General features: G+C 38.8%; 1 protein-coding gene across 1 annotated transcript in view; it reads left to right on the plus strand.

Moving 5' to 3' along the window:
- The window catches only part of LOC106074500 (aromatic-L-amino-acid decarboxylase-like), a 198,292-nt gene extending 184,024 nt beyond the window's left edge, over positions 1-14,268 (plus strand). The window contains exons 16-17 of the mRNA XM_056007390.1: positions 8,135-8,208; positions 13,043-14,268. Of these exons, the coding sequence (XP_055863365.1) occupies positions 8,135-8,208; positions 13,043-13,342 (374 nt within the window). The 3' untranslated portion in view covers positions 13,343-14,268. The remainder of the gene's footprint in view (positions 1-8,134; positions 8,209-13,042) is intronic.
- The last annotated feature ends 1,034 nt before the right edge of the window (positions 14,269-15,302 follow it).

Below are 15,302 nucleotides of genomic sequence, written 5' to 3' on the forward strand. Positions count from 1 at the left end.
AAATAAGGATTCTTTTTTTTTTGGCGAATAACACATCCACTTTACTAAGAACTTTCTCGCCGTTTGACATTTGCCGGAAAAACCAAGCCTTTGAAAGCTTTCTAGCCTTTCTATTTGCTGATTCTTGATGTCTATACGCCTCTCTAAATAGACTGTCCATACGCTGAACTGTTTCAGATCCTTGAGTGAGAAGGTGTATGCGAATATTATCTGTGATGACATCAGGCCAATCTCCAATGTCGTTTAGTCTAGAGTTTATTATCCTGCTTTCTGTATTGTTTACACTGTCTGATGGTTCAGTTTCTTCAGTATGAATTTTTGAGGACATGCTTGTGTGCTGTCCTTTAGTCTCTAGAACCTGGTTGGAGAACCTATTGAAGTATTTTCTTCTCTTCACGATGTCGGCCTCATCATTTTTTTCTGGATTCAATGATAACCGTCTCATCTGGCTTTGCTGCTTTTAATTGTTCAGTTAATTCATACCCATTAACAGCTCGCCTATGGTCGGTGGACTCTGGCAATGATGTGACTTGAAATTGTCTCGATGCTTCTTTAGACTTAAGAAATTTAATAAACGCACCTCACTGCGGTCAAAGAAACTGCTTTATGCGGATGACATTGACCTCTGGTCGACCGACAAGAAAGCCGACCAAATACAGGCGGCATAACAAGCAGACCTCCAAACCATCTGCTCGTATTGCGACAAATGACAGATTCAAATAAAAGTTGCCAAAACGACCTGGTCCCTGTTCAGTCTAGGGATCGACATTTTTAAGGCTCTATTCGAGCTTCAACTCGGTGGGCTGCGACTCCAACGTGAAAACACGCCAAAATATCTAGGGTTGACCCTGGATAGAAAACTGTCAATGCTCCAGCACGTCCAGGAGGTTGAAATAAAAGCCTCGGAGAAGTTAGCGTTACTAAGAAAGCTGGCCATCACAAAGTGGGGTGCCAAAGCTGACATGCTACGCACATTGTACTTAGGGTCAGTCAGATCACAAATTGAGTACAGCTCAAGTATATGCTAGTAAAACTGCCCTCGAATCACTCGACCGAGTACAATCACCGGCACTAAGGTTCATTTGTAGCACCTTTCGGAGAAGCCCAACAAACGCTGCTGAAATCTTAACAAACGTGGCCCCTTTACATTTAAGGAGGGAGAGGGCGGTACTTACAGCCTATGAGCGATATAAAAGGGGCGACTCTAGGCTACCCACCTCAATATTAGTGCGACAGTGGAGAAAGAGGAACCGCATAAAATGAGATCGTTCCTCCACATTGTGGCCAATTTGTCAAAATCATTTAGGCTCTCCACTGACAGAATCCCAATTAGAATAATTAGTACTTGCCCTTTGTGGAGGGGAAGCCGGCCCCACAAATAAGCATGTCCCTTTTAGGGCAAGAGGGAGCCACCAAGAGGCGATTAACACCTGCCATACTCCAAAACTTGGCATCAGCTACACTAAAGTCCTACCCATCAGATGCCATTTTCTGTTATACCGATGGGTCGGTAATGAGGGACCCCGATAGATCTGGGTATGGGGCCCTTAGTTGTAGTCTACCCAGACCGGACAGAACCAGAGATGCCGATTTCTCCGTCTGAGCTTAAAAGGTTTTGAGTCGCCAGCCAGACTAGTCAGTCTTGAGCATTGTTCATCATTTTGTTTACGTTACAGTATTACAATTAATTAGTTAGTTTAAAAAAAACTCGTAGAAAACAAAGGTTAGCTTATTTAAAAATATTGACATTACAATAGAATTATTTCCAAAATTAAACTATAAAGAATCATAAAGAAATGAATAAAATAAGACACTTGTTTAGAGCTAGAGTTTAGAAATATATTTGTAAACTCAATATCTAGATTAAACCAATGGACTAAACAATGAAGTTAAAAAAAGGTTGGCCTATCTTCTTCTTCTTCTTTATATTACAGAGCATCGATTAGTGTAGTAACATCATGTACCGTGTGTCCGAAATGAATCTAGTAAATTAGATTCAAACTTTTCTATAGCTTACATTGTATGGAAGAAATAGTCAAGGAGATGAAACAAAATAGCGACTTGACTAGTTTATAAATCGTTAGTTCATGTTTAAAATACAGTAGTTTAAGTTTGTTCGTGTCCATACAATTAGTCGTTTTTACTGAAAAGCTCACGGAAATAGGAAATTAATACACACTGGGGGAATTTTGGTGCCCCTCTCCACTTGGTGCCCTGTGCGGCCCGCACCACCCGCACATTGGTAGCTACGCCACTGCTTCCTCCCGACCCCACCAAATCGGCCAACATACTAGAGGGGGGGGGGCGAAATAATCTAAAAATAGGTTGAAATATAAATAATTAGTATATATTATTAACATAAGTAATTCGTATACAAATTGTGTAAATTCTATACTAAAATTCGTCCGCCCGTAGGGGGGGGGGGCGGTAGGGGCGATCGCCCCCCCCCACTGGATCCGTCAGTGGTTAGGGTGGGGTAGTATAAATAAATAATTCCATACTGTTTCCTGGACAGTTGACCAGTGTCCAGCATCTGTCTTTGTGACAAGTGATCTTTGTGATCATTAGGAGCGTGACTTGTTTTGAAATATTTCTATACCTGTACCTGGGACTGCCTGCTATTGTTACTGCTACTGCTGCTGCAGTGTTCGTTACTGCTGCCTTTGCCTGTTCATGTAGATCTAATTTATACTGTAGTAGAGTAGTAAAGCGTGTTTTAGCTTTAGTGTTACGGTATGATTGTAGGATATTGTAGATCTGGACGAGTTTATTGTTGGGATGTTAGTATAGATCTAGATCTAGTTTTAGTGTAGTAAGTTGATGTAATTTAGATAGTTGGTTTGGTTTGTTTGTTAGTGTTTGTAGCAGCATAGATCAAGAGGGTTTTGATTAGTTGTTTAGGTTTAGTGTACATAAATTTTATTATTGATTTATTTTTGCTATAAGTAAATAAAGTATAATTTTTAGTATTTATTTTTAATTAAAGTTTGTTCATTGCTTTCTCTTAGTTAGTTTAGTTTAGTTGTGTTGTCTGGTTGCTTTGGCAACTCTAGCCCCTTGGTCACAGACTGAGGTGCACAGATACTACCCACCCAGTAGCGTTACCATCTGGCTACTGTGAAACTTCAGATTAGCACGAGGCCTATACCTGACTTAGAGCCCAAACCTTCTAACAGAAAACTGGTGTCAGAAGTGGGTTCTGTGCTTGTTGGCTGGTCATATTTTTTTTTGGATTGGGATAGATAAGGTTCGTGTTAGTTAAGTTTAGGTATTGTGTGAAGTAGAGATAGTGGAAGTTTAGATGGTTCTTGTGATTTTCTTATTAAAGTTTTGTAGGGTTTATTTTTTTGAGTAGTTAAACTGAAAATAATTTGGAAAGACAAGGGCTTGGTCCTCGGCACCAAAATCAGACTGATGCGCTCCCTGGTCATGGCCACATTTTTATATGCTTGCGAGTCTTGGACGCTGACTGCAGAGCTAGAGAGGATGATCCTAGCAATGGAATTGAGATGCTACAGAAGGATCATAGGCATCACATTCAAAGACCGCATCACAAACCAAGAGATTAGAGACAGGGTTACTGCAGCGATCGGACCGCGTGATGACCTGCTAACTATTGTAAACAAACGCAAGCTTAAAATATATGGCCAAATTACAAGATCCACTGGGCTAGCAAAGACCTTCATTCAGGGAACAGTACCAGGAAAAAGAAGAAGAGGCAGACAGAGAAAGCGATGGAAGGACAACATAAAAGAACGGACGGGCCTACCATTGATAGATGTTTTAGACAAGGCAAAAGACAGGGAGGAATGGAGAAAGACGGTCGACAAATCTAGCTTGGTGTCCCAACGGTCCAACAGACCGGATAGGTAAAGGTAAAGGTAAAAAAGGGTTTATTTTTTTGAGTAGTTAGAGGGTACTATAGATAGCGAGGCAGCAGCAGCAAGAAGAATGCAGCCGAATCAGACAGTGATCTTGGTGCCTAGGACAGAGCTGAGTATCCGGCGCTTCCATGGCGATGGCCCAGCCAGGGAGGTTGAAGAGTTCTTTCAAAATGTTGAGAGAGCTTGGAAGTCTCAACTCATGGTACATCCAGAGAAAAATGTGACTTCCTCTTTAGGTGAGACAGTGAAGGCCGAACTTAGGTGTCACCCCCAGACAAGGAGGGCATGTCTGGAAGCCCTGGTACAAGTTCTACGCTACACTTATGGAGAGAATCGGAGCATCAACTGCCTCATTTGGTAGCTGTTCAAAATTAGCCAGCACCAATGTGAGTCTGTCCGCACTAACTCACACCATCTTCTTCAAGCATTTGAAGCACTCACTGACAGGCAGAGAGCCCTATCTGTAACTCCCTTCAGAGAGTCGATCCTGATGGACAAATTTGTAGAAAACCCCAGTGACATGACCCTAAGGAGAGATCAGCTGGAGACACTGCTCGATAGGCCAGAAACAGAATTCCTGGCGATAAGAGACGTGGCTATTAGGTGGGCGCAGGACGAGTATGTCGCACCGCAAGCCAACGTGACCTGCAGTGAAATAAAGATTGAATGCCGGCTAGCTGCTCTCTCCAAACAAGTCGAGGAGCTGGCAGCCCAGATTGTGCGCCTACAGTTTTTAAGGCCACAGAATCCAAGCTGTCGCCTCTGCAATCCCCACCAAAGTCACAAATCTGTGAAGGTAATGGCTCAAAATGCCCCGGCAAACAGCCTATCTGGCCATAAGAGGAAAGTGTTGAAAAACAGAAAATGTTACACTTGCGGCAAACCTGGTCATCTGGCAAGAAATTGCCTGGTGAAAAGTTTTAAGGCGGACAGTTGCAGCAAAATAAGCCCAAGGGCCGCCCTCATTATCAAGATTTCAAGTGTAGCAACTGCATGGGCGTAGCCAGGATTTTTTGTTCGGGGGGGGGTTGGGGGGGGGATAAAATAATCCCCGTATTTATGCGTGTGTGTATATAATCTTTATTACATTCTGACCCTTCATTCTTTCGGAAGACGCTTATTGTGCCCTAGAATAGGTTATTCCTGGAGTTCGTGGAAAAAGTGTAGACTTCCGCCATTGCTAGGAATGGGGTCTGGGGGAGTGATAGGAGCACTATTTCTGATATTGAAAGTCAACAAAATGCATATTCTGAGGTATCTACGGTGCATTTTCCTGCTATTAAAAAGTTTTATTTCAAAAACCTATTGAGCTATTCTTACTGACTTAGACCCTCCCACGCAGTTCGGCGCTTTTGCTGTCAAGCTGTTTCCACAAAAATCTGTCACTGGTAATTTCTGAAGCCTCTTCCCACCTGCTCTGAAGACCTCCATGAATGTGTGGCGCCAAGTTGTACTAGGATGTCATCGCAACTCTTCTTATGCCTAATTCATTTTGTCGGAGAACATGTCCCGCAAACTTCATGCGACGCTCTGTCACAATCTTACTAAGGGGTCGACTCCCAGTTCGGCATAGAATTTTCTTGATTTACACCCGAGCTCTATAACTGACTCCTAAAATCTGTCTAAGCCATCTTTGTTGAGCCACATTTAGTTTTTCAATTTCGGCAGATGACTATTCACTGCACTTTATTAATTGAGCCCCGCCACTGGTAGAAATGTGTAACCTCTCTTGAATACGCTCTTGGAATTAAGTGACTGTAGTTTGCTTTAGATGGTATATAGAAAAGGGAAGTTTTATCGTCAAAATCATCTGTTGGGGGTTTTAAACTTAAAAATCTCTGGAGTTATGTTTGTTTTAAAATTCAAAACCCCATTTAGCTACGGTCATAGAATTTAGTAACTGTAGTTTGCTTTAAAATAATATTAAAGACAGAGGTTTTCCTCAAAACGCACTGTAGGGGGATTTTTAACTCAAAACCATCTGAAGGGGTTTTAAACTTTAAAAATAAGCCATCTGTAGAAAAGGGATTTAAACTCAAAACGCTCAAATAATTTCAGTGTGTAATTTGTTGTTTTTTTTTTATATTGAAGAGGTATTTTTTAGCATCAAACCACTCTGAAGGGGGGTTTAAACTTAAAACTCCTTTTGGCAACGCTCATAGCATTTTGAGTGCGTAATTTGCTTTTTTCTTACATTGAAGATGTTATTTTTAGCTTCAAACCCCGCTTGCGGGGGGTTTAAACTCAAAACCCCTTTTGCTACGCTCATAGATTTCTGAGTGTGTAATTTTCTTTTTTTTATATTGAAGAGGAATTTTTTAGCTTCAAACTCCACTGGAGAGGAATTTAAACTCAAACCCCTTTGAATACACTCATAACTTGTTGAATGTATAATTTGCTTTGTTTTTAATATTAAAGAGATATTTTTTACCTTTAAACCCCGCTGAAGGGGGGGTTTGAACTCAAAACTGAGTCAAAACCCATTTAGCTACGCTTATAACATTTTGAGTGCATAATTTGCTTTTTTTTCATATTGAAGAGGTATTTTTAGCTTCAATCCTCGCTGAAGGGGGGTTTAAATTCAAAACTGAGTCAAAACCCATTTAGCTACGCTCATAACATTTTGAGTGCGTAATTTGCGTTTTTTTTAACCTGGGTATTGAGGTATTTTTTACCTTCAAACCCTACTGAAAAGGGAGTGGGGGGTAACTCAAAACCCCTTTGGCTAAGCTCGTAGAATTTTTAGTGTGTAATTTTCTTTTTTTATATTGAAGAGGGGGTTTATCGTAAATTTTGGAGGGGGTTTAAAAATCAAAATCTCCTTAACTGTGCTCCCGAAATTTGGGGGATTTTCGTTTGCATTTTTTTTGTTTTGTGTTATAGAAGAGGGGAATTTAACTGCGAAAACCCCTCGTAGGGGGTTTTAAACTCAAAACCTTCCTTGTTGTGCTGGGGCAAGTGATAGTTTAGTATTAAAATCTTACCTAAAATAAACAAAATCAAAGCAAAAAATCAGTGACTAAATTCCGATCCCCCCTCAGGGGGGGGGGATTTCATTTCGGGGGGGGGGTTGAATCCCCAACCCCCCCCCCCCATGGCTACGCCCATGAGCAACTGTGGTGGACATGACCACTTCGCACGGGCTTGCCCCAATGGTAGTGCGGTAGTGAGAAATATTCAGGTTGCCTCAACAAGTCCACTACAGGCGAATCAAGAACAACTGCAACAGGCCCTCAAGCCTACAGAATCATCGGGTGAGATGCCTCAAGGTCATAGAGGATCTAACACTGCACCTGAGTCATTATTATACACAGGTCAACTTATATCAATGCAAATGATGTTGATCCGATCAGTTGTAGCCCCACCAGACACTACCCGAAGCCATACAGAAGCTGGTAGGGAAATTAATTCTTTCCTCCAGCTACGTCAAAATGCAGTCCAGCCTCAATCCACCCTGCTTTATCAGAATGTTACAGAATCCCAAAAGAACAGAAACGACCTGCTGACGGTTGGAAACAGGGTTCTGGTGGAACGCAGAGTGAGAGGTCAAAGCAGAATAATTGAGCAATATGAGCCCATCTATCATATAGTTACTGCCGTGCCTAGATATTCATAAGGCTGGTATATGGTTGAAGAGTAGGATGACAGTGCCTACAGATATGTTCGTGAGGAGGAAATGTAGTTTGTTTCCTCACCTTATTAGTATGATTCTTGTATTTATATTTGTAAGTTTTTGGATATAATATGTTTTTATATTCCTATTGTGTAATATGGACCTTAGGGTTAGGGTTAACATTTGCACTATCCATCGCAGGGGAACTGAACCGGTTATAGACCTATATTAAAAATGAAATTATTAATAAATAACTAATAATTTAAACAAGGGTAATAAAGACTAAATGTTGTAAAACTTATCTGGGACAAAAAGATGGTTTTAATTTTAACATCAGCTAATAATTTTAGAAATTCGTTTTGTTTGCTAAATCAACACAAAAACACTACAAGGAAAAGAACTAGAAGTATGACATTAGTAATAAATAGCGGAAATCATTTACTCTGCACTAGTCTATATAAAATAAAAAAATCACTAAATTACATTTATCCTAGTACTAGCCTATATACAAATATCAGATGTAAATAGATCTAGGAGCGCCAGGTCACAAGAGTTACAAATAATTGACCATCATTAGCTTCATGAAGTTGGCATTGATTTTTAATATGTTCTTATTACTTAATGTTTTTATTTTCAGAAGAAGATACCTTTGCAGCTTTTGACGAGGAAATTGTATTTGATAATCAAAGGGAACATTTACAGAAAGCTCAGGTAATACTTCTTAATATCATAAATAGAAGTCGAATCAGTCGATTAGATTTGACAAAGGAAGTTTTGTTTTTTGGGGATATTAAGGGAAAAAATAGATAAAAAGTCTATGAGTCTCATAGCTATACCGTTTGTGATACTTTTCAATTTCGTTTGTCAACAGATGATTAATTGTTCCATTGTTTGAAAAATTATAGCAAAAATCCAATAAATAGAATGAGAATCAACTGTCAGTAAATAAACAAAGCCCGACAAGCTCACTATTAACACATGAATAATCCTCCTTTGAACATTCATGTTTGTGTGTGTTATGATGATCCGTCCGCTGAGCAAAAACAATTAACCCAATAAATTTAGCACATTTAATTATTTTATTTTTGTCGGATTAAGCGCCGTGAAAAGGCGTGTGCCTAGACTATTCCCCACCCCTATCACAGTCACTTTTCTAAGCCACACCACATTTGCCAACTCGACAGCTTGACCATCTGGACAATGTCTCTATCATTCTATTCAAGTATCATGTCTATCAACTTTGCTGACTTTCATCGATAGCGCAAGACCATCTAGGCTCCTTTCATCTTGCAAAACAGCCAGGCTATCCCCTTTCTAGAGTTTGAGAGCGTGCGCCAGGTGTTCTTAAGACCTTATTTGCCAATAAATGTCTGTGTGAAGGGGATGGCGCTAATCTTGACAGGATATCATGATCTATCACATGCTTTCTTTCCAACCTTGCAGCATATAAGTCTAAAACTTTTTTTTAGTCAGGAACAGTTGCTCCATTCACACAACTTTCAGGGGCGTTTATTTACAGATTCTATTAGTTGTGCTGCCTTATTCTTATTCTTTATTTACTAGGATTTGTGTCTTTTTGCGGTTAGAGACACCGACTGGTTCATGCTGCTGAATCTGAATTATCTTTTCAGGTACTTTTCCTGTTCCTATTATTAGATTTGGATTCCTTTTAGCTTCCATGTTCCTGCACCTGTTCCTTTTTTTTATCCTTACACATCCATGAAACTGAACCCATCTTTAACTTCGTGACTATTATAAAATATATATTATATATTATGTCGTTACCCCTGTCTTATGTGAAATCCAGCAACTTATAAATCATTATAAATATAAAGTTAAGTTTAAGGGGAGGGTAGTAAATATTATTAAAACAGCCCCCACCCCCCTTTAAAGCAATAGATTAGTGTGCTTACTTCTGTTTCTTTATTGCCAGATATTTCTTCTTATATTAATAATGGCTTAAACAGAATAATCTTGCCGGAGATGTTTATAAATAACTTGACAATAAACTGAAGAAACATCTGTGTTCTTTTCTTTCTTCTTTATTAAGCTTCTTCAAACTAAGCATATACGCAGATTTTCAATTAATTCGAAATTGACTTCAATCTCATGATAGTATTAAATCTTTTACTCATACAACTTCAACTGATATAACTTATCACCTAAAAAAACTTAATGATACAACTAATGGACCCGCAACTGTTTAAAACTCAGTACAACGCAAGTTACAATGCAATAACCTGTTATTATGCAAGGACCCCAACTAAGTTGCTTTCCCCCAATTTATACTTACTAAACCCTATTTTCCTGAACCCTAGAAACTTCTATTCCAAATATTTTATTAACTATGACCTTCTAGAAACTGACGTATGCTATTTTTTTCACTGACCTCTTTCCCTGATTGAGTGATTGTAATTAGCGTGTGTTTGTTCTGCGTCTTCCATGACCTGACCACGGCTTCTAGAAAGAGGTCGAATTAGGTCACAGTATCGATTCGTGACATTACCCCCTTGCCTCTTTAGCATTTTGTATGCAATATAAAATGCTTACAATAACATAATCACTATTATACATATGCACACAAAAAACACAAAAAAAAAAACCTAATAAACACTAATATTAGAAGTTATAAACAACAAATGACAAACAACCACATTTCCATGTCACGCGCCGCTAGGAAAGGCCCCCAGTGGCATGGGGCTCTGGGAGGTGTGTTTAATTAAAAACAATCAATTATTTAAATAATTTAGTTTTGGTGACGTTTTGGTGCTCTTAGGTTCCTTGGTTCGATTGTGGTCTCAGAAGCTTATCCCTCTGCTTAGGTGATGTTTTAGTTTAGTCTGCAAGCATGAGCTTGGGAGGTGCCAGCTCCAGCCGAAATACTGCTGTTGAATTAATAATAACCCGGCCGCTATTATGTGTCCTCGAAGTGGGAGTGACACAGCGGGGTCTGACACCCCGCTGGGAAAGGCCCTCCTTGTCTGGGAGGTGTGTTTGATTAAAAACTATTAATTATAAAATAATTTAGTTTTGGTGACGTCAGGTCTAGGGATTTCTCGCGCCACCATAGACCAGCGTGCATTACAGATCGGAAACAAAACATACAGGCAGCATACAATTAAGATAAGAATCCCTTTTGTCAACAAGATAAAATTGTTTAATGTAATTAAACTGAAAGGGGGAGTGATTACAAAAAGTGACGAGTATAATCATACAACCTGAAGTAATATACAAAGTAAGTATAGATGAATGAAATGGCTAACTCATCATAATGACTGCTGACTTTATAAATGTGTGAATGCCCTATTAACATAGCTCTTATGTTCCTTGGTTCGGTCGTGGTCTCAGAAGCTTATTCCTTTGCCTTGGTGCTGTATACTGTTTTAGTCTTCTAGCATGAGCATCAGCATTGGAGGTGCCAGCTCCAGCTGAAATACTGCAGTTGAATTGAAAGTAGCCCGGTCACTGTTAGGTGTCCTCGAAGTGGTAGTGACACGGCGGGGTGGGGCAAAATCAATGATGATTAGGCAGGATGCGGGTGCTGAGATTTGACTTCAGATGTAGAGCTTAGTTCGCTGATGCCACGGTTCCTTTCTCCAGCCACAGAGTTAAGGGTGGGTTCAACAGGAACATGAGTTCTGGAAGATCAAGGATTCGGATCAAGTAGCAAGCTGTAATTCCACAAAGCATGAAGTATGGGGATTCAGCATTAGGCATGAATTCCGCATAAAACAGGAAGTGTGGGGAATCTGCAACGGGCAGGAATTCCACGTAACAGAAAGTGTGGGGATTCTGCGACAGGCAGGAATTCTTTGTAACAGGAACAAGTCGGTGTCTCCAGTCGCTATCAGGCTGAAATAAAACACCGAGCTAAATATATTCAATACATAAAAAGGAATCGTGTTCTAATCAGGCATAAGCCGTTAATCAGAGAATCACTTGGTTCAATTAACACTTATAAACAATGCAGGTCAATGAGATAAGATAAACACAATGGGAATGCTCATAATACAAATGGTGTGTGTGTGGGGGGATAAACATAAGAATAATGCGATTATGACGTTGGCCACGAACAATGGAATGTAGAGATTGCCCGTTCTAGGGACACAACTCTTCTCTAATTAAAATGGACAAGGGAAGATAATTGCTAATGCATTAGTTGATTAGAAGGATCATCAAGGCGATCAACCGAGAAAAAGGAAATAAAATAAAATGTACAAATATTACAATGTTGCGACAATGATCAATTTACGCAATGTAGAGATAATAATAATAACACATGGTAGACATAAGTTAATTCAATTAAATATGTGCACATAAAATAATTATGTTTCCTACTTACGAAAGTGGGAAATACACACAATGCACATATTACGTATAAATGAAATAAGCGAAGTCCAAATCACAAAAGTCTAGCAATAAACATTGTCTTACCACAAGGTCCAAGTAAAAAGAACAAGAGTAAGGGAGCGCAATGAATGGAGTCTGTAAGTGAACGCCCCTCAACGTTCTAATTAAAATGTGGCGACTGCTCGCGATTGGAGAAGTTTGAGCCTTATATGCCGCTTGGCCGGAAATAGGGATTGGGATTGACAGTATGTGATAGATCGATCACGTGATGAGTCAAGATAAATAATGTGACATCCGGTCATGATTTGCTCATCCCACTTATTTGCCGATGAGGTATTAAGAACACCTGGCTAAAGGTCAAGCGTGACGTGCACTCAGGATTTAGACAAAGGGAAGGGACAGTCTGGCTGCCCCCTAAGATGAAAAGAGCCCAGATCGTCTCGCGCTAGTGATAAAGTCAACAATGTTGATAGACTTGACATAAGAATCGAATAATGGAGGCTTGCCCAGATGGGCAAAGTGGTGAGCTGCAAATGTGGTTTGACATCCGTACTAAAACAAGGGGAGGTAAGCCAAGGAACATGACAACGTGGTCGCCAATGTGGAAGAGTCAAACTAGCGATAAGATGAAAAGGTGGGGTTTAGGGGTAAAAGTGGACTTAGCAAGGGAAGATAAGAACGATAAAATAAATAAATAATAATTAATGCTGTGATCAAATTAAGTGATATGTCAGCAAGCTTTTGGCCTGTGACAGCGGCCCCGTTAAGTCGCCCATTATTGTTTCGATATTTTAACACTAATATTAGAAGTTATGAACTACAAATGAAAAACAACCACAATTCTAGCTCCATCCAAACAAAATGCTCATTTAAAGCACGATCACCTGTGATCACTCACACCAATGTACAAGGTTTAGCTTGACCAATAGGGACCAATTTGACGACAGTCCACACGACCAATCTACCCTTCGTTTGCTCCTTTCAAAGGATTGTGATTGTCAAGTCTTTATCTAACTGAATGAGATGAGAACAAATGATCAGCTCGTTTGGGAAAAGATCTAATTATAGAAAAGAGCTATTAGAAATCTACTCCTAATAATTGCAGTTCAGTGCAAAAATATACTTTTGATTCCTTTTACATAAATAGATTCATTTCTGACTTGAACCTTTTTTTTTTTTGCATGTTTCTTTACAGATAATGCGTAGCTTGTTTTTCAAAATGGTCTCAGACCCCAAATGCTACAATCCAAGAGTTCTGAAATCTCTAGGACGAGATAAAATACCAAGCCAACAGTCCTTTCCTGAAAGAGCCATAAAGTGTAATCAAGAAACCAGAGCTGATCTATTAGAAAAGTGTGATGAATATAAATCCAGACATCCAATAAATCATTTAGACAAAATCGATCTTTCTAATAAGAATGAACAAAATAAAACCACCAGAGTCAACATGGTTGATCAGAGTTCATCAAATGAAAATAATGCAACAAAGTACTAGAAAAATATTAAAAGAGAATTTATAGAAACTACTAGTTAGCGGGTGTGTTAGTTATGATAGCATACAAAACAAATTGCTGAGTGAGAGTGCAAATAAAAATAAATGAAAACAAAAGATCTTTTGAAATAAAAAAAATAATTTTAATTTAGACAAACCCTCTTCGAAATGAAAACCTATATTATTATTATTAATCCACAATGCTAAAACGTTTGAAACATTCGTAAGAGCAATAAACTTTGAACACTGCACTGCATTCTATTACGATAGTGTCAAATTCAGTTCTCTTCATACCGTTAGTAATTGTATTTGAATGCTAACTGTTGTGAAAAAAAAGTCAATTTATCAAAAAGTATATCTCTGTTTTATTAGACTATAATACTTGTTTTATTTTTTGTAATTGATTGCAAAATAGGTAAACAACTTTCTCTGTTATTATATAATGTACGTTGATGAATTTTAAATTATTCTAAGTGTTTTACGCTTATTTATACAGTATAATTTTATTATTATTTTTTCGCATTTATTTCATCTAATTGTTTATTCTGAGAATTATCCTATCGAGCTAAAAATTCGCACATAAACTCTTGCTCCAATAGTATAATGTCCCATTTATGTAACTAAGACTAAATAATATGCCATTGAAAAGTAATATAAAAAGAGAAAATGAATATGCAAGGAAAAGAATTGCATTCTATAGAGACAATAATGTTTATCAAATCTATATTAATTAGAATTGGCAGTATTATATAAGATAAGATAAGATAATTATGTGAAAATTTCAAGTTTACTATATAATTTGAACATAATATAGGATTTTATGAAAACATTTTCTTGGTTTTTAAAACGCATATTTGTGCAATCTGTACTATTTATGAATAAAAAAGAAGCATCCACTGTGACAAGTGTTTAGTTCAGTGGAATTTCGATTATCTTTCTCTTTTAGACATGGTCGTACTAGTCGTAGCCAGGGGAGCTGTTGGCACTCAACCCCCTTCGAAATGAAATCCCCCAAAGGAGGGATTTAGTGACTGTTTTATTTTTGCTTTAATGTGAAACCATCACCCCAATGAGTTAAAAAAATCCACCTTCAGGAGGTTTTGAGGTTAAAACCCCCTCTTCTATAAAAAAAAATAAAGCAAACGATAGTCACCAAAGTCTATGAGCGTAGCCAAAGGGGTATTAGGTTAAAAAACCCTCAAGAGTTATTTTTGACGTTAAAACACCCTCTTCAATATAAGACTAAAGCAAAAAACAGATTATATGAGCGTTGACTCCAGGGGGTTTTGAGTTTTACTCCTTCTCCCCTACTGCGTGTTTTGAGTTTCAATATGAAACTAAAGCAAACCTTATTTACTTAGATCCTTTCGCGCTGTTCGGTGCATTGGGCGGCAAGCTGTCTCCACAAAGATGCTGGTAATCACTGCTCTGAGGCCCTCCATTAAGGTATGGTGCCAAGTTATACAATGACGTCTATGTTTGAGCTATCCACGTATTGGTGTCCATGTCATCACAACTTTTGGTATGCGTATTTCATTCTTAAGAAGGACATGTCCAGTAAATCTCATGCGACGCTCTGTTGACTCCCAGTTCGGCACAGGAGACCAGATCTCTATAACTTACTATAAAATCTGTATTAGCCATTTTTGTTGAGCCACATTTAGTTTTTTCTCAATTTTGGCAGATGACTTCCATGTCTCGCATGTATACGTTGCTGTTGGGTTGACGATTGTGTTAAGTAGGTGGCTTAACCAAATAGGCCGCAGCTTTTGGAAAAAGCTCCCTGCCTTTCATATTCGGCACGCTATGTCATGGTAGGCATCCCCATCGTTTGATATAATGATTGCTTGGGTATGTGTACTTATCCAACTCTTCAAGCTTTGACTCGCCAAGTCTGAAGGGGACACCCTTTGCCTGATATCCCGCTAGCACAATTTTGGTCATATCCAAGTTTATGCGGAGG

Source organism: Biomphalaria glabrata, chromosome 13, assembly GCF_947242115.1.
Source record: "Biomphalaria glabrata chromosome 13, xgBioGlab47.1, whole genome shotgun sequence".
Taxonomy (NCBI): Eukaryota; Metazoa; Mollusca; class Gastropoda; family Planorbidae; genus Biomphalaria; species Biomphalaria glabrata.